Here is a 25,617-nt window from a genome sequence, read left to right as displayed (position 1 = left end):
AAGGCTACTGATACTTGTGTAGCTTCCCAAAGTTCTCGCGCTGCATTTTTTGGCTCCATCAGGTCATTTATGTCCCTCTCTAAACTGGTTATATTGGTTAACACCTCCTGTACTATTTTATCGTAGTTCTTAGCTTCTTTGCGTTGGGTTAGAACATACTCCTTTGGCTCAGCGAAGTTCACTGTTACCTATCTTCTGAAGCCTATTTCTGTCAGTTCACCCATCTCAGCCTCAGCCCAGTTCTGTGTTCTTGCTGGAGAGGTACTGTTGGAAAAGAGGCACTCTGACTTTTTGAGTTTTCAGCATTTTTGCATTTATTTTTTCTCATCTTTGTGGGTTTATCTACCTTCAATCTTGAGGCTGCTGATCTTTGGATAAGGTTTTTTGCTGATATTGTTGTTGATGCTTTCTGTTTTTCTTTTAACAGGCAGGCCGTTCTCCCATAGTGGCTGCTGCGCTTTGCTTGGGGTCTACTTGAGACCCTATTTTCCTGGGTCACCCCACAATCCAGCACCTGTAGGCATCACCAGTGGAGACTGCAGAACAGCAAAGATGGGCTGCTCCTTCCTCTGGGAGCTCCGTCCCAAAGGCACACTGACCTGATGCCAGCTGCAACATTCCTGTATGCAGTGTCTGGTGACTTCGGTTGGAAGGTGTCACCCAATCAGGAGGCCCGGAATAAGGAATCTGCTTAAAGAAGCAGTCTGGCTGCCCCTTGGTGGAGTGGGTGCACTGTGCTGGGGGGAATCATCCTCATCTGGACTGCCCCAAACTCCTCAGAGCCAGCAGGCAGGAAATACTAAGTCTGCAGATCTGCAGAGACCACAGCTGCCCCTCCCGCCAGGGGCTCAGTCACAGGGAGATCAGAGTTCTGTCTGTAAGCCCCTGGCTGGAGTTGCTGAAATTCCCACAGGGTGGCTCCGCCTGGGGAAGCAGTCTGGCCATGATCTACTACAGCCGCTGTGCTGTGCTGTGAGGAATTCCTCCTGGTCCAAACTACCCAGTCTCCCTGGCACCAGCCGGGGAAAACCACTGATTGGAGCTGCAGTGATGGCAAGCTGCCCCTCCCCCGGAAACTCAATCATCTTAGGCAGTCTCCAGTCTGCTGCCAGCCACCATGAGTCTGCACAGCTCCGTGCTCGGGACCCAAGACTCTGGTGGCCTGGGCTCATGAGGAGATACCCTAATCCCTGGGTTGCACGGATCCATGAAAAACACAAGATTTCCCAGGCAGGACAGTGCAATTACTCACCGCCTCCCTTGGCTGGGAATGGGAGCTCCCCTTGCCCCGTGCGGCTCCCGCGTGGCCCGCTGCTCCACTATGCTTTTTCCTCACTCTCCATGGGTCACGCCAACGGCCTAGTCAGTCCCAATGAGGGAACCTGGATACCTCAGTGGAAAATTCAGGATTTACCCGCCAGTTTTGTTCTCCTCCATAGGAGCCACAGAAGGAGGCTGCTTCTAATCAGCCATCTTGGCCCTACTCTGCAGTTTCCTGCATTTTATACTTAAATATTTATTGCCTAATTACACTTCCTCCTGCTTCCTTTTTTATTTGTATTTTATGAACTTTTGTCATTAATCAAAGGACTAAAAAGGAAAAAAGATGAAAGTAACAGAAACTTAAATCAATCAAATTAGGCAAATGGATTATCACACTAATTTTTTAAATTAGAGTACTGAATTCTCTGGATTGCTTTTATCTCCTTTCCACATTAAGTTGCCACTTGATAACATGATAGTAAATCTTGCTTTTGTGTTTACAGAGAACAGCAGATCTTATTAATTATGACTTGGTTGACAGCTCATCACCTTCTGCTTACTCTACATATAAAGAAATATAAATATAACAATTTATTCTTCCTATGGTCTAGTGACGTCAACAGAGTAGGCCAGATAGAAGAAGTAACCACAGGAGTGGAAAAGCTTGCTCACCATCTCCTTCTGCAGAGCTTTTTCATAGGCTATTAAAGTAAATTCTTAGGTCAGAAATACCTATATTAAAACAAAAGCCCATTTGAGAATTATAACTTTTTGTTTCCCACCTTTTTAAAATTCTGCACCATGACGTTCCTCTCCATAAGGGTGATAACTTAGGAATGACCTACTTTATGATGTTCAGAAATTGAATTATTATTGCAGTATTACAACTAAACTCTATTAAAAATTTCCAGGATGTATGTTCCCCTTCTTAACTACCATTAAAAGTTTTCAATACTATTTAGGCAATAGTGCTTACCTTTCCATGTACTGGAGAATGTTTTAGTTACATTCCTGCAAACTTTGCTTTTTGACTTTCTACTTTCTCCTCCATCACTTTACAGCTAACCACAAAATCACTCAGTCCATTAAGTTTCCTTCTTTCTTTTTTAAGGAGCCAAGAATGCATTATTACATTTTTCTATGTGAAGTATGCTATTAAATAATAGCTTGTACACTAATTAAAGCAAATGAAATTGTGAGAACACATTGACATTGTTAAAGTAAATTACTCAATTTGTTAATAGTTTCATTCCAAGTGACCCTAATGGTATTAATTGTGATACCAGCAAATTAAATTGAAGAGCATTAAACACATTGTTCTAATATGTCCTAGAGGAACAAATTCTCTATTACATCAGTGAGGGAAAATAATGATTACATGCTCCCCACACAAATAAAACTCATAGATGTACACACATACATACATGCATACATGCGTGTGTGTACATACACACACACACACACACACACACACAAATGGGTCAACAGAAAAGGTTTCAATAGGCTGTATATACTATTAGTATATACTGGTAGCATGACATAAAATGGACCACATAGAAAGAACTGAGCTTTAGAGAAATGGAAAAATTTAGGGCATCCTGTTATTCCAGATTAAGCTGGAATTACTTCACCATTAAATTGTTAAAACGTTGAGAATGGGGAAACAAACCAACTGGTGTGGAGGACTGCAACATGAAAAAAATGTTAAAAATACTACAACTCTCAGTAAATCAGGCATCACTTATTAAATGCCTATCACCAAGTCAAAAGGAAATATATTTTAAAATAGCTATCATTCCTATCCTTGAATTATAATTCTGAGTCTTTAGAATATAACCTGCACTCTTCAGCCTGGCTTACAAAAACCTTCTACCTGGCCCTTGTCTACTACCCCCATCCTGTGTCATTTCCCTGTCACCCATGGTAGCCCAACCATAGTGATCTTCTTCAATTCCCTATATATGACAAGCCTACTGCTTTTATGAGCTCTGTTTAGGCAGATGTCTCTTTCTCTCTCTCTCTCACTCTTTCTCTCTCTCTGTCTCTCTCACACACACGCACACACACACACTCCATCCTTGTATATCTGCATATCTGGCTCCTTCTTGTTTGTCAACATTTAGCCAAAATATCACCTTCTCAGAGAGATCTCCTCTGACAATCTAAAGTACTCACCTTGTCACTCACTGTAATATCACCCTATTTTAATTCTTTGCATAGTATTTTTTCTTTCTCTCATTTTCTTATTTCTGTACTTACTTTTCAATTTGTCTGCCCACCTCGTGTTAAAATATGAATTCCATAAGAGAAAGAAAGCGGTCTACTTGTTCAATATTCTATTCCCAGATACTGGATGCTCAACAAATATGTTTGCATAAATGAATGAACATCAGGTCTTTGGGTGGCAGCCCTTACTCTGTATGATAAAATATATGTGCCTCTATGATTCAGTTATTACTACTGAAATTTCATAATCATCATGTCAACCTTTCTGATTAAAAATCTATCACTTCAATAAAACAAATCTATTCACAAGTCTAATTAAGGACAAAAACTGATGTAGTGTTCTATGCTTGGCTAAATCAGTCCTATTCCATTCAAATTTTCACTAAATACCAATGCTAGAAAGTCAATTATTATTTAAGTTTTTCTACATTTGGAAGAAGAAAGAACAGGAGAAGGAAAGTAGGAGAATTATTTAAGTACACATATTGCCATGATATAAAAGATTATTTGGCTCACATATTGCCTCATCTCTGACTTGAGTGAGTAAAGGTAACTTCTCATTATCTGTTGATAAATCAAAGCTAGTTGAGATTTTTTTTCCCTGACTAAAATTAAAAGTATTTGTAAGTTCAGGAAAAACAAAACAGTCACTGTAATTTATAGGAATACAAAAATTATCAAGTGGTAGAATATCAGATCATTTCCAAGGAAGTAAGTAAATTATATTCTAAATACTGGAGATGTAAAAGAAAATATCCACTTAAAGTAAATAACTTGACATAATATAATTTTTATGATTTATCATTTTCTTAATTTCTTCCATTTAAAACACTCAAATTTTCCTAAAATGTAAAAACAGCTTGAAGCTAGCATAATATTCCAGCCCTTGTGTTTTCCTATATACTTCATATGGGATTCTTTCTCAGGAAATTCAAGGAGTTACCCAAACTCCAGAATAAAATACTAGTATTGTATGAAAAAAAAAAGATTCCAAGTTTCAAAACAACTATTTGATTAACAAGGAAGCCCTCATTCCAGCAAAAGTATACCGTGATGGTGAACTAATTTATTTTCAATTCTCATAGAATGCCAAGTTAAGAACAAAAAATACGTGAGCTTAATGACATATTGATAGGGCAAAGTGTATTATCAAAGCTTTTGGTGAGATGTCTTTAAGAACAGAACAATGTCAAAGAATCATTGTGGAAAGCTTAGGTGGAAACACTAAAAACTCAAAAACAGACAATTACTGAAGTAATAAAAATACCACAATAAAACATCTCTTTTTATCAAAAATGAGACATATAATGTATAATCTGCTACAGTACACTAAAGTAATGTAATGTAACGTAGGCTCTGCACATTTAAATTGACTACTGTGCTCGCTATTCAAAAAGACTGTTGTAATACATAATAATTTTTTAAACCTCCTAAAGAGAAACACACACAATGGGCCTAACTTAGGTCTACAAGAAAAATTACAAATATCTACATGTAACAGTAAAATATTTTTTTTAAAAACTCAAATACATTTAAAGAGAATTTTACCAAAATATATCAGCTATATTTTTAAAAATTGGCTGTTTTATTATATTGGTGACTGTTATATAGCAAAGTAAGGGGATAATTTTAAGACATGAACTGGAGATAAATAGCTCTTTGGGAACCTCTACTTTGATTAGGGGGTGGTGGGGGAGGGCACTGATATAAAAGAGTGATAAAGGAAGTCCTTGAGTGAGTTCCCAGAGTAAAGTTAAATTTTTTTCTTGCATTCCTCTTATCCTCCCTTGGATATTCAAGTCTTCCCTCTAATTGAGTGATCTCAAAGAAAGAAAGCTTGTAATCTTAAAGAACAGTAGTTGCAGTAGATAGTTTTTTAAAATGGCTAATGCTATGAAAGAAGTTAACAGAAGCACTGGGGAGGGAGAGAATTATACTTGTAAGGACCTAGTTATTCATTTTGCTACCAAGCCATGAAGGAGAAATCTATTTCAATGCATAAATCAATAAAATGGAGCTTTAACATGTGAGAAGTCAAGTGATAGCTGATATACTTTCCTAAGCCATGTGGGCTGAAAGCTGGGTTATTTCATCATTTTAAAATTCCAGGTAGGGCATTGTGGCTCACATCTGTAATCTCAGCACTTTGGGAGGCCCAGGTGGACGGATCACTTGAGACTGGCCTGGGCAGCATGGAGAGACCCCATCTCTATAAAAAAAATACAAAAATTCGCCAGGCGTGGTGACGCATTCTTCCAGTCCCAGCTATTCCAAAGGCTGGGGTGGGAGGACCCTGCCAGGTCAAGACTGCAGTGAGCCATGATTGTACCACTGCCTGTATGAAAGAGTGAGACTCTGTCTCAAAAAAAAAAAAATCTAAACCCTTACTCTACTGTATTTTTTGGCCCCATTAATGTATCAACAAAAAGCAACCAACATAATTCTTTGATAAAAGCTCCATTACAGACCATTTTACTTCAATGTTTGTTTCGTATGTTAGCTTTTAAGATAATATTCTAAATTGCCAATGTCTGCTCTAGTTGTGCCAAGACCAATCAACCAAAACTACCATCACACAACCTCCCATGTCTGGGGGTCCAGGATACTAGAAAGAATGGTGGAGAATATATCTTAAGATATGGATATCCTTTTGCAGACCAAATTGCCTAAAGGGGTAGTGGATAAGGGCTATTGCAAGACTACTGTTTCCCTGTCTGGTCAGTAGTGAGGTTTCGTTGCTCCTAGGACACTAGGAAATGAATACCATCAAGGTATTTGCAAGGTGGTTCAATGACTCTTCACACAAATCCAACTCTAAAGTAACTGTAAAGCAGCCTATCTCCCCTCAAGCAAATAAAGAGAATTGCTACATCAATGGAAGATTTTGAATAAAACTGAAAAGTAGATCTAATTCGTAAGATATGGACAACTCAATGAAAAAAACATCATTAGTAAGACCAGAGAGGATTTTTTTTTTCAAATTTTAAGGATCTAGATTTTACCAGCAGTAAGGTTCTCAACACACTGTAAGAACATAAATACAAAAACCACACATACAATCACCCAAATCTAACATTAAAGAGTAAGAATATTCTTCACCATCTAAATATTCATCATTGATATTTAATCACTATCTTTTTAATGTGAATTTGGAATCAGATTTTTGAGTTCACTTCCTTTGCCTCCATCCACTCAATTGAGTTAGTGGTTTCTTGAAAATGACTTAATCCCTAATAGATAATCAATAGTCTTCCAATCACCAAATCATGTATTTCTTCCTTTTATACTCTCTTTAACCTACACAACGCTTGAAAAACTGCTCACTTTGAACTTTCTGGAAGCTCTCATATCTGTAGCTTCTATAATTTTGGCACTGTGACTTCCCCCTACTTTGATTATTCCTCCAGTAAGTACTATTAAAATACTTGCTCTCTCCAATTTCTAATCATGGGGACTTTCTACAAATCAATCCTTAGCTCTCTCCTTCCTCTTTCCTTTGATTTCTTATTTGTCTCATACCTTGAATTGGCATTTCTGGAGGATGACTCACAGAGATCTCTAACTCATGGTCTTTCAAAATTAAGTCTCTTACATCCAACTTCTTTTTGAGCAGTTTAATTTAGTGGAACTAGGCTTGGCATGTTCTTTGCTCTCAGATGTCACTTTGTCCAACTGTCATACCACTTGAAAAATCTGTTCTTAAAGAGACATTTTAAAAATCCATGCTTTTTTTTGTCCTTGTTACTGCATTCAAAAACTTCCAGGTCACTCTCCTGTTTATTTAACAATCTATCCTGAATAAAGCTACCAGTTTCTTTGATGACCTTACAGTCTAACTTACAGTTTTTCATTTATCCAAACTGCATTTTCCTTGGTATCTAGGGAGAATTTTTTATTAGACACGTCAAACCAAGCCACATCCAAATCATTATATATCCAAATTATTACATAGAAATAATGGAGCACTGAGCTGCTTTATTGGCTACTACCACACAGTTTCACCAAATTAATGCATTTATCAAACACATAAGAATTATTAAGAGATGTGATAAAAGACCATGTTACTATTTTCTTTGGAATTTAGAACATATATTAGATAGGCACATTTAATATAAAATACACAACATTTTAGATTATTAGGTATCACTGTGAAAAGTTTGCCACCACCCTCACCATCCCTGTTACTCTTAGACATCAAGCAGAATTTTGGCCCTACTGCTCCCACATTCTCTGCAGGACTTCCATAACCACACTACTCTTCCTTCTCCCTTGACTCCATCCCTTCTAAAATTTTCTACCCTGCCCTCTGCAAACCACCTTCCATGATAGCAAATTTCCTTATATTCTCAATCCATCAATGAATTCTTCAACCATCAACTTCCCTGCCTACTGTCTACCTGTTATACAGCCCTGACAAAAACCCTGGCTGTTCTTCTTTGTGGCTAAATCCTAGCTGCTGGATTCTGCTGGACATAATCACATACATTTATAAGCTGGAATCACCCATAAATATGATGTCCCATTTCAACTTGACTCCAAGGTTATGTCTTATCAACCCACTTTAACCTATTTTACTCCCCACAGATCTTCACATGCTTCGCCTTGTGATTCACTGTCAGCAAATAATGTTACCCTAACTTACCAAACAAGAGATTAAAACGTCAGTGATATCTCATTCAATTCTGCCATCAAACCCATCAACTTGTTGCACCTAAACACCTCCTTTTCTCTTTCCCTTCTATTATTACAACAGACAATAATGTCCCTCTTCCTGTCTTTGCTCTACACTGCCTCTCCTCTATACTTCCAAGACCAGAGAACTCTTCTTCCACTGATTTTCACTTTTCCTAATACTGTTGTACCTTTTCTCTTCTATTCCTCATGTCAGTTTAGTATAGAATACATACATCATTTATATGAAACATACAGAGTACTGGCATGTGGATTCTTGAGATTACAAAAAGCACTGTGCTTATCATAACCACAATGACTTTGTCCACTGGACACTTCTATTTTCTTACCTTTAGTAATTTCTGGCAGTTTTGCTCACTCTCCCCTTGACATCTTAGCTTCTTTGGCATCACACTATCCTGGTTTTCCTTCTACTTCCCCAGCCTCTTTTTTTAAGTCTCCTCTGCGGGATCCTCTTCTGTTGCAAGGTCTTTAAATGACTTTCCTTAGATATTGATACTAGGTCCTCTTCTTGGCCTACATGCTATTATGAGGTAATCACAATCATTGCCATTGTTTTTGCTACCATATGTAAGCTGACAAATCTTTATCTCCAGCCCAATTCTAAGTTTCAGACCCATACATCAAAATCAACAGGGTGTCTTCATTCGAATGCTCTAAGGTACTTCTAACTCACATCTGAAACTGAACATCCAATGTCATGTCCTCTGCAGCCCTCTATCCCACCTGTACCACACAAAGTTCCTTCTCTAGATTTCCCTGTCTCAGTACTGTCATTATCATAGACCTAACTAGTCAACTCAGAAAACTGTACGTCACTGCAAACTTCACTCCCCTACCATTTCCCCATATCCAGTAAGGTACTAGATCAAGTACTGTCCATTCTACCTCCTAAATAACTCTCAAATGTTTCCACTTCTCTCTATTTCCATTGATACTTTCCAATACAGGCCACTATCATCTCACCTAGAATGTTTTGATGGCTTCTGAAATGATTGTTCAGCTTCTAGTATTGCCCCCAACACCATAGTTTATTCAGCATACTATAGCCAGAATAATCTTTGTAAAATGGAAATCTGGCCACAAGATTCTTTCACTGAAATACCCAACTTCTTAGTATAAGAATGTTCTTAGTATAAGGGAGCTTCATTCTAGTCTTCAGTCTCATTTGTAGTCATTCTCCTTTTGAACTCTAACCTTTAATCACACTGAAATTCTTTACGTTTAGTGGGGGGCAAGCTCATAGCACAAACTCTTTACAATCATCTGGCTAACAGCTACTCATCCTTCAGGTTGTGACTTAGACAGACATCACACCTTCCTTGATCCACCATTACCACAGTTGGATTCTCTACCAATGTACTCACTGTACAACTGTTAATTCCTCTAGGAAAGCACTTACCATTCTCTACCTTCATTGATCATTTACTTTTCTCTGCTGGGTACCCCCAAATCTGGCTACTAACCATAAACACCATGGTATCTGGGACTATATTTATCTTTTTCAATGTTTTATTTCCAGCACTTAGAACAATGCCTAGTACACGCAAGGCACTTAAATATTTACTGAATGACAAAAAATAAACTTTAAAAGTGTTTTAAACTTAAGCTGCCACTACTACAGGTTACTGGTTCTATCATATTTCATATAAAAAATAAACAAAATTTGCTATATACCATGTTAGTAAGTTTAAGAAACCAGGTATCAAGAATACTATGTACACAAAATGTTCACTAAGAATTATGTGTATTAAACATGTGTATTAAATGTAAGCAAACTACATGTAGTATATGCTCCCAAATTATGGCCACAAATTTCTTAGAAAAGTAATAATTTATTTCCTTAGCTTTCCCTTTGCCAAGTGATTACTGCTGTGCATTAAGTCACTAATTCTTAATTATCATAACTTGACATTTATTTGCCAGAAAACTCTCTGCCTATTTGGTTTTATGCAAATTCTGAGATCAGTTATATTTAAAAGAAAACATGGCATAAGTGAATTTTAGGAGAAACTTCAAAGGAAGAGAGGTCAAAGAGAACAGAGGATAAAAAAGGAGAGTATATTAACTTTTGAAACCCTAAAAGGAGAAAATTCAAGTGCTAGAATTATCAGGGACAATAAAACAGAGTTCATACATTACAACTTAAGATAGGAAAGAGAAAGACATATGGAGGAAAGAGGCATTAAGCAATTATTAATTAACTTAAGTGAAGGTACTCAAACTGATAAAACAACGCAGTTTGTTCATTCATCATTTACTAAGCAGTGCCCATGTGCCAAGCACCAGGTATACATACAGTTTCAACACAATTCCTGCCCTCATAAAGCTCACATTTGAGACAAGGAGACAAAAAATAAACAAGGAAACAATATAGGATTATATGTTGTTGAGTGCTCTGAATGAATCAAAAATAATGTCAGAAAAACGGCACGTGTGAAGGCCCAAAGTTTAGAGCTGGCTTAGCATATCTGAGCAAGACCAGACAGACAAGAAGACAGCCATGCACATCACAGTCAACAGTCTGGATTTTATTGTTAATATAATGGGAAGTCACTAAAGAGTTGTAAGCCAGGGAAGAAAGTAAAAAGATTTTTTCATCTCTAAGATGACTCCAGCTAATTAGCCCCGAATAGGGTTTACAGTACTTCAGACACCATTTTTATACTTTAGCCAGATATCTAGATATCTTCAGCAGAACAAACCCATCTTTTAATCAAATTTAAATCCACCTCTACTATATGGAAAACAACACTAAAGATCATGACAGGACAGCACCACCTTATTATATCGACATCAGTCAACTATTATAAATTACCAATTTCTTCATTAATAAAGCCAGGACATACTCTTCTAGTTCTAAAACATGTCATTGTAATGGAAAGAAAGGAATACTCAGGAAAAAAAACAAAATTACAGGAAGCAAAACGGAATTGGCAGGATTCTGAACGTCTTGGATTTTTTTAAGTTGCCAAATATTTTATGAATGACAATAGAAAGAAAGCTGTGAAACAGATAGTATATAAAAAGGCAAAGAAAGGTTAGGTAATTATTTAAATATATAAAAGCTATGAAGTAAGAAGGTGAATACTGTGACATACAAAATTTAAGTTAAAAACTTTAGCAATGTTTAACAAAATGCCATTCTCAAAAGAGACCTGATATGGTTTGGATGTACGTCCCTTCCAAATCTCATGTTGAAAGGTGACTCCCAGTGTTGGAGGAAGGTCCTGGTAGGAGGTGAATGCATCAGGGGCTGACCCTCATGAATGGTTTTGCACCATCCTCTTCGTGACAAATGGGTTCTCAGTTCACTTGAGAGATCTAGTTGTTTAAGAGTCTGGGATATCCCCCCTTGTCTCTTACTCCTGAGACATACCTCCTCCTGGTTTGCCTTCTGCCATGATTGTAAGCTTCCTGAGGCCCTTACCAGGAGCAGATACTTGTGTCATGCTTCCTGTACAGTCTGCAGAACCATTAGCCAATTAAAACTATTTTCTTTATAAATTACCCAGCCTCAGGTATTTCTTCACAGTAACATAAGAACAGACTAACAAAGGATCTCCTACAGAAAAATTTCTCTCATCACTGATGACACTCCAATCTCTTATAAGCTTGTGAAAATGATTCCAACAATATTATATAATTAATAGATTACGTATACCTGAATTTTGATATTATCTTAAATTTAAAATTAAGTGATTACTTTTTCATTGTATTGGTCATTAAAGGTTAAGAACAAATAATCATAAATAGTCTAACAAATATTTTTGCTTTTTTGTTTTTAACTAAATTACTAGTAACTTGTCAGTTATTAAACTTTGATCACAGATCTTGAAATTTTAAGTGGTAAATAATGTAAACTAAACTGAATAGGGCACACAGAAAATGTCATATTTTCTATGCTGTTCCCTATTTGGAAAAATAGTTAAAGCAGTTAAAAGTTTAATTCACACAGAAAACATCTCCTAAGACTTTGCATATATATCCATATCCAGATAGTTCTTTTTTCTTCGCTCACCTACTTTTCTCAACCACCCATGAAAATAAGCCAATGATACATAGTTTGTTCTCTCCATTCCTATTATCAGGCTGTTTTTTCTAATCCTATCCAAAATTCTCAGAATCATTTAACAGTACTATTTCTTTACAAATGTTAAAATCCAGATTTGAGAAATTAAAGACTTAACTTGTTTACTAATAGAACCTATGACAAGAAATGTTTTTAAAAATTACACATGACTTCTACACTGGCAAACCACTGAAGTGAAGTGTTTAAATACTTAGAAAATGAGTCATCCAGTAGTAACAAATTCCCTAAAAATTATGGCAGAAATGTGTAAAAAGCTTCAAAATACTTGAAGAAAGCCCTGGTAAAACATATATTGAAATAAACAAACATAATAGAAAGGTGATGATTTTCTTCAAATATGACAACCTCATTAAAATGCAACACACGTTTTTCTGTAAAAAGAAAATCAAAGAAGACGAAATAGATGCTTTATATAAAATATTTACCTATACAATGCACAAAGCCCACTATGGTTAGTAACCTTTATGGCTTTGAAGAACGAGATATTTACATATCTTTCTTTCTGCATGTGTGTGTGCGTATGTGTGTTTTGTATATATTTTTAACAGTTGACAGCTGTTTTAGAGCATACAGAGATGCCAAGCTGAATGAGGGTCTTGATTACTTCAAGATTAGCTATCTAAAGTTTCTATTCATTTTAAGTGTTGTTAGTTGGAAGAGTCATTAGTCACTTCCTTGTCTCATAGAACATCAGCATACATTTACATTGTTAATGAACATTTGGGGTAAATGAATTAATGGCACTTTTAAACATCAATTCAGTCCTAATAACTTAGTATGTCATAGAAATGTTAGGCTAGGATATAAACGAAAAGCCTTTTTAGTAAAGGTAACTACTCATTCCTGTAAACAATAAAGGATAAAATTAATTTAAAATGTTTTTTTAACCAGGTTAAAAAAAAAAAAAACAAAACTCAGTATTTAATGAAATAGACCATATAAAAATTCGCACTTAAAAAACAAACAACGACAACAAAAACTACGTCCTCAAATAACCATAGTAATCAGAAAGAGTATGAAATATTTTGGTGAAACTATTTTATACACTTGACACAAAGACATTTACTTTTAAAACACCCACTTACAGAAGTACTTGCAAAATAATTTGATTTATTTAACTGAATGCTTCTTATGAGTATTACATTTAAGAGAAAATATCACTAGAAAAGGTGTCATGCTCAGCACTGAGATATTAAAATACTGAAATTGAAATGAGCACTATTAATTTTCGTATTATCAAATCTTAAACATAGGTCTTGAGTTCTTATTTAACCAAAAATACAAAAATTAAAAAATTAAACCACAAAAATAAGCTGGAAAAATTCTCTCCCATTTTCATTAAAAACAACAATGGCATTTGTATGTAGGAGGTATTAAAGATGCACAAAAAGCATATACATTCTGCATAAAGTTTGTGTTCTAAAGAAATAGCCATTTTAGGTGGGAGTCAATTCTTTTTGTAAATTCTCAAAACATGAGTTAAAAGCAGACCTTGACATCAGTATAAACAGAAAAAAAAACATTTTTTTGAAGAATGTAACACACATGATTTACTTTGACTAATTTCCTTTTTATAACAGTTTGTCTGTATACTTTGACTAATTTATGTTTAAAATAGATCTTACAATCTTGATACCTGCATTTCACAAGTGAAAACTTACAAGCAGTCACTGAGTCAATGAACTTTATCAAATATTTAGTGAACTACTTAAAAACTAAGGATAAGGCTTCAAGAATTCTTACAAACTCAATTGCTTTCATCTAAGAAATTATATTATTACGATCATTAAGTAAATACTGAGAAAATAATAGAGTTCTGATACATAAACATTTGATACATTGTTATAGGGTAGACCCTGAATACAGTCTACATTTTAACTGTCTACCATTTAATAATTTCAGCATATAGATCTTTAAAAATATAACACAAATTTCAGTTACTTAAAAAAAAAAAAAAAAAGAGGATGAATCAAGTCTTTTATCCTGAAATAATCTCAATCTGCTGAAGGGGGAAAAAATCCCTGAAAAATCCACGCCAAAAATTTAAGATTCTTTAAAAGATGTTTGACCAAGGCCCTTTCGCACTTCAACATTTTTATGCTGAAGTCATTGTTCAGTTTATTATCTTCTTTTAAAGAATGACAGTGTGTTAAACATTTGGCTAATGCTTCTGTGGATAACTGAAAGCTGGCTTGTTGAAGTATTCATTAGTGTCAAGGGTGCTCTGCACATATCCAGAATAACATACTTAACATTGGCCGGCTCAGCTTCATGAAGAGAATTACACACATAAGGTGGACACAGCTAACTGAGGGCCCTCTGCTAGGTTTACCAGTACCCTACCTGCAAACAGTATTGGCATACAAAACTCACCTCCAGACTTGTTAGAGTAACTGGACAAGGGGTCAATGCCTACTTCTTGTTCTTCTGGCTGCAGAGGATGTCTAGTTTCAGATAAGGAATGATACATTGTGGGAACTGGACAATGTCACCAAAAGTAACTACCTGGGAGGTGAAAAAATACAGAGAAAAATAATAAATTCTTTTTCTGCTATGACTGCGAATAAATATAAGACTGAAATGATTAAATGAACATTATAGACATTAACAAGTTTTTCCCAGCCTCCAGGGACTTTACCTCACATTGGTAGGCTTATGCAAAGAAGGGGAAAAGGTAACACAAAATTTTCATTTCAAAAATTTCTCAAAAATCTGAGCATTATTTATAATCTTTATCTCAATTTTGAAACATATTTATTTTCAATAAATATGCTAAATTCTAAAGACAATACTCTCACATTTATAGCATCCTTTTGTTTTACAGCCAAAATAATAAACATTCACAATAGAAACTTTCAAAATACAGAAAATATAGCAAATTAAAATCAATCATTCATGATAGTATTAGCTAGAAATATTAGTGTTAACATTTCAGTGTATTACACATGTACTTCCTGTCTTTATTCTGGGCATTTAAAATACATATGGTTTTAATATGATCCATAACATGCTAAACATACTTATTATGTAATCTGTGAATACTTCAAATTCAGTATTTTCCTCCCCAGTTTAAAAAAAAATAATTGTGTGCCTATAATTTCTAATGATTCCTAGCATTCTACATATAGTCAGCACAATTTATGTAACCAATTCCTTATGTAGTAAACAAGATGTTTTCAGTTGTTAAGATTTTGGCAAATTGTGCTCTATAAAGGTTTGCACCTAATAGAACAATTCATTTCCCCTTGATTCTCATTAACAATGGGTGTTTCCTCTTTGATTTTTTGAACCAATGTGATAGTCAAATTTTGTATTGTATTGGCTTTATAACTACTGAGATATTGTTTCTGTGACATTTGTTTATTGTCTTTTGTTAATGGAGTTAATTGTTATGACTGTCTTCATGATTTCTGAACATGCTTTAAGTAGTAAGGGTATTAAACCTTGGTTATATGATACATATATTTTTCTCAAAGTGTATCTGTCTTTCAGTTGTGTGACATTTTTGTGACATAGGTAACTTTTTATGTGCTCAAATATATCTGTATCTCCGGTATAATATCCACCTCTGGTGTTATACTTACAAGATTTTATAAAAAACTACCTATATTTCCTTTTGTCATATTGAAAGTTTTCCCTCTCAATTCTCACTTATATAAATTATTCCATATTGAACAAATTTTGTTTTAAATTACTTTCAACTTCCAAGGTATACTATTTGTAAATTTTATATGTCCATAAGATGCAAATTATCTTCCCAAATCATAACTCTTTCAAAAAATAAACCAAGTTCACCAATTTTCATGCAAAATAATGTAAGTAACATAATCTTTTAGATTTCAGGAGCAGCAAGGACATGAGAGGAAGAGGAAATAATAAGAGTAAAAAGAAGTGGTAAAAGCAAGTCCAAACAAAATGAGTGTCTAATTTTATAGGATATGGTCTTCACCTATGGAGCAAAAGCTCCAGAGATGCTCATGAATACAGAAATTCTTGATGACCTTTTACCAAAACAAAATGCCCCTCTATTCTATTTACTTTCTGTCTAAAACCATCACCTTGTAAAATACTCATATACATGTTCTAATTTTTATCAGAAGTCTCCAAAACCCTCTACATCCACACAATCACAGTCAGATGTTAATAAAACCTATCCCCCTGGAATTGTGGCTAAAACAATACAAGCAGAGGATTAAGGAAAACAAAGAACTTTGGTAGCTAACATGCAGTAAGAATATCTAAAGCCATAAATCTTAAATCCATAAATCTAGACAGTTGTCAGTATTTGCTTATGTGTGACAATCAATAAGCATATACTGAGCACGTGCTATACAGAAGAAACTCTGGAGAAAATAATCTAGTAGAGGACAGCAAAATGTAGATGAACAGTTAGAGTATAACACAAAGTTTGATAAATTCTGTTGAACAAATAAATAAATTCAGAACCAAAGTCCTCTGCTATGCAGCAGTCACCAAATTCAAGTATCTACTGAGGTCAGGCAAAAAGCATTATTATTTATAGTTAACATTTATGCACAATGAATATATGCCAAAAACTAGTCTAAATGTTTCATGTACACTCATTTCATCCTCCTTAAAACCCAATTTATCTTGTCAATTTTATTTTCATTTTACCATAGAGAAACTGAGGTACGGAGAGAGTAAGTAATTTGTCTAGAATCACACAAGGAGTAAGTATTAAAGCCAAAATTGAAGTCATCTTGTTTGGTTCTAGAGCTCACATTCTTTCTCCTACATTAATTTGGCTCTAAATAAGTCAGTGTGACAAAAAGACCAGTTGTTAAAAAAAGGGGTATAAAAAGATGCAGCCTACGAATAATTAGAACACCCTTTACTCTGCTTCAGCTTTTTCAAGACAAGCTAGAAATCCAGAATTTTATGTGAAATCTGCTAATATGTAAGTGTTAGCAAATAATTCAAATTAAAAGAAAAATACTGGGTAGAACAGATTAAACACTTTTCAAAAAATTTTTTGGCCCATGGGCAACTATTTTAATGTAAGATTCATATTGTCCATATATTCTGATATACTCTTAAAAATATAAAAGCAAACATTTGAGAATGTGTATTTCAAGTTAACTGCTAGATTCCTTAAATTTTCTTTAATATCCTAAACCATGTTTTCATAATATCAGTAGCTGAATTTCTTATTTTTACAGTACACTTTCACTGTTACAGGTTTCACATACCTAAGATAAATAAATAAATGACTTTTGTGTATTTTAAACTACATTAAAAATAGACAAGTGACAAGCAAGGTGCTATCAAAGTTTATTTTTAAAAGGAGTATTTTTAAAACCCTCATCTTTACATTGTTAGAAGAAAATACTCTACCACACAATGATATTTATACATTCATTTAAGGTGCTAAAAAATACCTAAGGTCTTTTTGACTCCTTAGAGAAAGTTCAAGAAGTCATTTAGTTAATTAAGCTTGAATTATAATTCTTTAGAACTTAACAAGTGTATAGTAATATCCAATAACCAGAAAACAAAATCAACCAAATACCCCAGTCTACAACCATTCTATATAATCAGGCATCCATTATATCCTAATTTATTATGCCTATAGATTGAAAATGAACCACTGAAATGTTTTTATAATTAAATAAAGGAAACCAGCTGACTAGTAATAATGAGTTATTTTCAAGCAATCTGTTGAAGAAAACGTGTGGATAATGTTAGTAGTTTTCTTTTAATTGCGGATTTAAATAACCTAATTCAAAAGTAACTGATTAAGAAGTTGCTGCTTTCATTTTTTTATCGTTTTGTTTTAAAGAGCTATTTTAGCATTCTTGAATCCAAAAAAGCAACTTAAATGTGTTGGTTACTGCTATTGGGATCACCTTGTGAAATCATAACATAATGTTGTTTTTAAATATGAAATCATTTTCCTAAGAATTTCCCTATTTGTGTTTCATAAACATTCCAGTAAGAGAAAATGATTGATTACAAAGCAGAATATCAAAAGTCTTTAATAAATCTGTCTATTTTAATATTTATGAATAAATTTTTACCTGTAAATATCAGACTATACAAAATTAAGGGATTTTATTTAGTCTAAAAATTTTTAAACAATCACTGTTAAAGTCAAAACAGCATAAACATAACACTTACAATGGTTCATTAGATCTCTAAATTGGATCACAAACTTCAACTTCTATCCTTGACATGCCTTACTTTTCTTACATAGAAGCAAGATACATACAGAAAAAAGGATATAAAGGCCAAAAACATGCCTCTTAGTAGATGACTACTTAAATCCATAATTGATAGATTTTAGTTCTCTTAAATGATATCTTCCTGTGCCTAGAATTTCTCTGGCTAATAAAAATGATGATGATGCCTAAGAATTATTTTAAATAAACAAAAGCAATCTAATTTTTCTGACTGAGAAAGCATAGTAATATACCTTCCACGATCTGGTAAAGGCCCTCTCCTTCCTTTGTTAAACTTACCATAAACAACAATTTTTCCTATTCACGTGAGTTCAAAATTCCAAAAAGTCATAAACTAATTTTACAATACGGTTTTAGTGCTATCTTGGGCACAGGAGTTCACAAATAGGCTAAAATTCCCATTTAAAATCCAAGACTACTCTTTAAGATAGTTGTACTGGTTTCACAAGTATAGAGGTTAGAGTTTTAAACCTTAAAAGTGATCTGTCTGAAAGAAAAGACTTCTTTTGCAAATACTTAATTTTTAATAAAAGGGTAAGAGTTCAGCACTAAAGCTTAGAAGGCAGTTTTAAAGTACACTTAAAAAATCAAAGCAGTATTTTTCATGTAAAAAAAAATCAATATAGGCCAGGCGCGGTGGCTCACGTCTATAATCCCAGCACTTTGGGAGGCCGAGGCAGGCAGACCACGAGGTCAGGAGTTCGAGACCAGCCTGGCCAATATGGTGAAACTCCACCTCTACTAAAAATACAAAAATTAGCCGGGCATGGTGGTGCGTGCCTGTAGTCCCAGCTACTCGGGAGGCTGAGGCACAAGAATTGCTGGAACCTGGGAGGCGGAGGTTGAAGTGAGCTGCGATCATGCCACTGCACTCCAGCCTGCACGACAGAGCAAGACTCCATCTCCAAAAAAAAAAAAAAAATCAATCAAACAATACAAGCAGTATCTAAGTGAAAATCTCAAACTATTAGGATTGAACAGATAAAATAATAAGTTAGTTTAATAATATTTTCTCTTTTAAAATGGTATCACATGAATAGAACCTCTAGAAAAGGAATTTATTCTGTCTGAATATGAAATCCTATATATTTCAGCTTATATTCTCTCTTTAACTGTTTCTAATACTTAGGCACAGAATTAGCATTCTGAACTGTGTCACTCTAAAGACATTCATATTCAGAAAAGCTCATATAAGCATACTTCATTCATTTAAATTCTTGACTGATGGTAAACCTAAAAGTCAAACACTGAAATGATATGATATACTTTACATAAAGATTTCTTCTATAAGAAAACTACACCGAAGAGCTTAAATGGACTACTTTCAGAGTCTATTATAAAAGGGAAGAAGGATGCAGCATAAGTATGAGTTCTAGGTAGCATGTATTTACCATGATAGGTATTTAACCAGAAATACGACATTTGGGGTATAAAAGCAAACTTCTCTGGTAGAAGCTACATTTTCACAATTAAGAGACAGGGTAACTGAATATCTTGTTTTTTAAAAAAAATTTTTATTTAGAAATTTTGGTAGCTAAAGGTAAATTTAATGATTGGAAGTAACGATGTTCTAAAGTCTTTACTATAAGGGCAGAAAGGAGAAGAGAAGAAAGGAAAAGAAAAAAGAGGGAAAGAAAACAAAGAAAGAGAAAGAATAAAGTTTTATTTTTAAATTCTGTCAATCTTTAATGCAAGAGGGTTACACTGGACTTTAAGTTAATTAAGTATTAAAATCAATCATCTGAAAGTCTTAATATTTAATATTGTTAGATTGTATATCAAAGTAGTTTTATTATTTATTTACTCCAAACCTTTCCAGAATACTTCATTTGACAACAGGGGGTCTGTTTCTCACAAGATAAATGCATTTACAATGCCAAATAAATTATATATAAAAGCATTTGTCTTAATACATGTCATTCAATATTAAACATCACCCCTTGGTAAAACCCTGAAACCTTAACTCATTTTTACCAACCACACAATTTTACTATCCAAGTATTTTCTAAGAAATAGGTATAAGACTACAATAAGGGTCAACATATAAGAACAATGATCAAAAAACATCAAAACAGATTGAATTCTTATAATTTTCATGCCATCAGCAAAAGCTGTTTAGGGCAAACAATTCACTGTAAATTAAAATACTAGACTCATAAACAATATACATAATGAGAAATATGCATAACATGAGAGGTTCACAGGTAGAATTAAATATTTTATATTACAAACTAAGAATGTATTTTGCCTTTCAATATTAAAATGCTATAAAGTCATGAGAAAGTGACACTCGTGACCACATAAACCAAGAGAAAACTAAGCACTATAAGAGTTGAACTGCCTAACAGAAAGCTCTCCACAGTGTATTCTCATATGGTTTCAGAGATCTCCTGAGCAGATGCTAAAGATGCAGAGACTGGGGAATTAGCTTGGCCTAGTGAACAAAACCAAACCTTTTATTATTATGTAGCCATATGAAAACACTTTCAATTCTTGCTGTTCCTATTTTATATATTGATATATTTTTATATATCCTATTTTATATAGATACTACCTCTAGCCATCAAACGATTCAACCTGGTTTTCATAAAATCAAGCTTAATACAACATACAATTAGGAATTAAGGAAAAATAAAATTTGAAAAGAAAACAGAAATCATAATTTGGTGAATTATATTAAACTGATTATAATTAAAAATATGAAAAAGGAACAAATGGCTACTCTTCATACAAACATCAAATCAAATCATTTTGTCCAAAAAAAACCAACGAACAAAAATCTCTCCTTGGTGCAAACGTGGAGAGGCCAGGGCTACGTTCAGGAACACCTCACCAATTGTGGGGAAATCCTTCTGAAAGTCCATATGAATCTGTTATTTATCCCTTGGTTTTTAGTAAGTAGTAGGACTGAGAAACCTAAGGAAGTTTTAGCACTTAAAGATAGCCCTTTTGATTAAATACTAACAACAGCAGCAAACACATAGCACTTCTTGGGAAGCAAAGCTGTTTAAACCACTATACATATTAACTCATTTAAACCTTACAACAATTCTATGAAGTAGATACTATAACACCTTTTACAGATAAGGAAACCACAAAGAAGTTATGTGACTTATTTAAGGTCACACGGCAAAGCCACCTCAAATGACAACAATCACTTAATAAGTGGCCTAACAAAAATTAAGCCAAGAATTGTAGGGTAGTTTCCTTTGTTAACTATAATGTAATACCAAATAATTCAGTATACTTTCCTTGCATGTGAACTGTTTCGAAATGTGATATCGAGATATTGAGATAAACAGATCCTTAATAGTTTTAAGGTGTACGCATCTTGTACAGATCACCATCTCAGAGTAAATGCATTACCTAGTAAGGAAAGCAAGTAATAAGTAAGCTGTGGATACAGCATAAATCACATATTCCTCAGCAAAATCACAACTTATGAACAAATCATACTTGATCTTTGGAATCATTATCAAACAGCCAAAACTGCAGTTGGGGATTTAAAATCATTATTTAAGTCCCCAAATGCTGTAAATTCATATTTGCACCAGTCACTTCAGTACCAAGTGACATCACTGAGCGAAGATCAGCAGCTAAGAAGCATCACCCAGTCCTTGCTAGCCAAAGTAGCTTACATAAAAACATTTCCACATTCCTCCATTCAGTTTTATGTATCTCTTTTCCTCCTGAGGAGGCCTTTTCTCTTCACTTTTCTAAATCCTGTACATAATTCCAACACTCAACTTTTCCTTTAGGGACCAGCACTAGAAGTAATTTCTCCCTGCTCTTCCACAGCAGTATTTCCCCTGCTCTGATGTGCCTCTGGGCTTGGCAGAAACATACTTTTTTATTAGAATAAGGTTTTTTTTAATGGTTCCCCTCTATTTATAGCAAGTGCTAATTTGTTTAGGATAATCTGTGGCCAAAAGATTTCCTCCTTACATAAATTTATTTAAAGAAAGAAAGAATTCATGAAAGGAAAAATATTAAATAAATTATAATAAAGCAGTAGGCATAGGTAAAATCCTTAAGGTGTTATATAATAAATGATGTTTTGAAAATAATGTTATAGCAGAAATTGTCATTCACCAACTTTATTAAGCATTCCTTGATATATCACTTCTATTGTTTACATAAACTGTTACCCTTATCATAAGTAGTTCTTAGCTTATTTAGCTTATCATACCTTTTTGTAAATGCAAACTATGTATTCCTTGAGGGCAGAGAAAGTATTTTTCATTCCTTTGTACCCCGATAATATGAAGATATTATCCTAATAGGAATAAAACCTATTCATTAATTCATCAAAAACACCCAACACAATTATAAATGTGGTTCACGCTACTGGTAAACTAAACATCGCTCTGGGAAGTGCTTACTTATCTCCTCTTCAAGAGGTCCCAAATTCAGGGTAATGCCTAACTCTCAGAGTCCATTCTCCCTTCTCCCTCAATATGCTCTGGCTACATAAGTCTTCCTTCTATTCCTTAAAACGAAAATACAGCTTATTGTCTCTTTAGGTCTTTGCACATCCCCATTTCCTCTTCTGGGAACACTCTGCTCTTCATATCATTCAGGTTATCTGCCCAAATTCAAGCCAGCACAGAAATCTTTTCCTAGAACATATCTAATCCATTGGCAAATCTTGTCAGTTCTACCTTCAATATAAAATCCAGAATCAAAACCATTCTTTACAAACAACCACCTTGATCTAGGTCACACTCATTAGGCCCAGAAAAAGGTAGGAAACAGTCATCTTTAACTTTACCCTCTGCCTAGAAACCCTCACCTTTCTTGCTGTAGGTAACATGAAATCTGTGTATTTTACTCAACTTCTGAAATGTGCTTTTTTAGCAAGACCATCCAGTTATAGGAAAAAGAAGCCACTTGTCATGTTGAGCTGGACTAAAAGGTTAGTTCATAAACACACTCGTAAGGTGGGTGAGAACTGTCATAAGTCCTTGTGTTTCATTTAAAAGTTTTAACTTCAAGAAATTTCTGAGAAGCAAGTAAACATTATTGTTATACAATATGCAAGCTTTACAAAGTTAACCATCCATAAATAAATAATAAAAGAACCACATACAGGTCAATGATGAGAATGTGTCATAAGGCAATGATTAATCAAATTAATAATATTCATGAAAAAAGTTAACCACTGGAATTTCCAACTATCCTTCCATACATTATTAAAAAATAGTTTTTTGATTATAAAAGTAGAGTTTGAAAGTATTTCAGAATAACATCTCGCTTATATTTGACATAAAGTAGACATTACCTTGTGGCTAATCTTTTAAGTCAATTTTATTAAAAATATATACATACAAATACAAACATGATATACTATATAACTAATTCTACATTTACTCTTTTCTTATTTTGAAAGATGTTTTTATTTTTACCTCAGTTATCTTCTCTTCAGAAGACATTAAATTCTAGATAAAAGATGATGTTACAGAAAAAAGAAATTATATGTATTTCTAAATTTCATATAACACCTATCTCATGACTGTTACAAGGATGAAATAAAGCATATGGGATCATATATCAAAAGCTGCAGTGTACTATGGTTCATTGTCATTCCTAGCAATAATAATAAACATTAAAAATTATTCATAAGACAGCAGATGCATTACTTGTTACACATTTTTAAGATTATATTGATCTCAGCTAAATAAAAACAGTAGATTAGGAACAGACTTCTAGTATGTTGTAGGAATAGGTATGGATTATACTGTTTGAGATAAAAGATCTGAGTTTTCCATCATATTTTTTTTTAAACTATGCAATAAGACCTAAAACAGTCACTTAACAAATATATACTGAGCACCTACTATAGCCAACGACTACAGCATTGATCCTCATATCAAATGCAAACTCAGTAGGCAGTGAGCTTAATATTATATATTACTTGGTGAAAATCAGCACCATGATAGGGACAGGGGGCAGAAAAATTCTAAGCAGAAAAAGGTGGGTAACCCCGCCTTCAAGCCAAAATACCTGAAACCTACAGCCCAAAGTGAGAACTTCTATCCCTGTTTTCCCACTCGAATGTTGCCTTTTCCTAAACTACCCGTAGCCCACCCTGTCTCTCCATCCTGTGCCTATAATACAGGACACCCAAGACTCAGTCAGCACAGAGAAGAAAGTAGCTATGTGGAGGACTGTGACTGAACATGGAAGAGAAGTGGCTTGACTTGAAAGGGACAGCTTTACAGAGGGACAGCTTGCGTAACTTTGGAAAAGAATCCAGCTGAAGATGGCCAGAATTCAGGGGAAGATTACCTACCCAACCCATCTCCTTTCCAGTTCCCCTTCCCACTGAGAGCCACTTTCATCAGCAATAAAATCCCCCCACATTTACCATCCTTCAATTCATTCACGCAACCTCATTTTTCCTGGATTCTGGACAAGAGCTCGGGAGCCACAAGTGCAGATACGAAAGGCTGTCACACTAATTCTTTGCCCTTCCTGGCAGAGGGCAGCCGCCTCATGTAAAAAGGCAGAGAGCCCACTGAGCTGTTAACACTTAAGCCAAAGGGCAGAGCTAAAAGAACAAAGTAACATGCCCTCTGGGGCTTTAGAGGTCACAGGCAGACCCACCTAGACACTGCTGTGGGGCCCAAAGTTTGCTCCTACTGGAGACCAGAAGTGCTCGCTCTGGATCCCGCACTTGCTCACCTGCGTGCTCCCTCCCGTGAGGGGTGGAACTCAGCAGGTCCAAGTGAGTAGAGATGGACCCCCACGGGCAATGAAGCAGACCACTGATTCCAGCACTTGTGCACTCCAGTTTCCACCTCGTCTGCTCGCAGGCTCCCTCCCACAAGGAGATGAAAGCAGAGGGCTGTGTAAATGAGTACCACAAAGGAGTCAAGCAAATATCCTGCTTCAGAAAGAGCATTCTTGGGGGAGAAAACATTGTGTACAAGGGCTCAGGAAGAGGCAGTGCATGCACATTTCATGTAAAGTGTGTAAGGAGTCAAGTTCAGCAGGGTTGATATTCAAGCTTAAGAAGCAGAAAAGGACTGTACAAGGCATGGCGTATAGACCTTCTCAAGATTCAGAGCTTTTTCCTAATGTCAATGGAAACTACTTTTAAGTAAAGGAGGGCATACTTCTCCACATTTAAATTTTCTTCGA

General features: G+C 34.7%; 1 protein-coding gene across 16 annotated transcripts in view; it reads right to left on the bottom strand.

The window, feature by feature from the left end:
* The window catches only part of TBC1D5 (TBC1 domain family member 5), a 606,671-nt gene that overhangs the window by 347,092 nt on the left and 233,962 nt on the right, over positions 1-25,617 (bottom strand). For all 16 annotated transcript variants that reach the window (XM_023207336.1, XM_023207339.1, XM_023207341.1 and 13 more), the window contains one exon: positions 14,648-14,779. In XM_023207336.1, the coding sequence (XP_023063104.1) occupies positions 14,648-14,744 (97 nt within the window). In that variant the 5' untranslated portion in view covers positions 14,745-14,779. The remainder of the gene's footprint in view (positions 1-14,647; positions 14,780-25,617) is intronic.

This window comes from Piliocolobus tephrosceles, chromosome 2, assembly GCF_002776525.5.
Source record: "Piliocolobus tephrosceles isolate RC106 chromosome 2, ASM277652v3, whole genome shotgun sequence".
NCBI lineage: Eukaryota > Metazoa > Chordata > Mammalia > Primates > Cercopithecidae > Piliocolobus > Piliocolobus tephrosceles.
The sequence above is the reverse complement of the archived record's forward strand: the minus strand, read 5'-3'. Positions and strand labels throughout refer to the sequence as shown.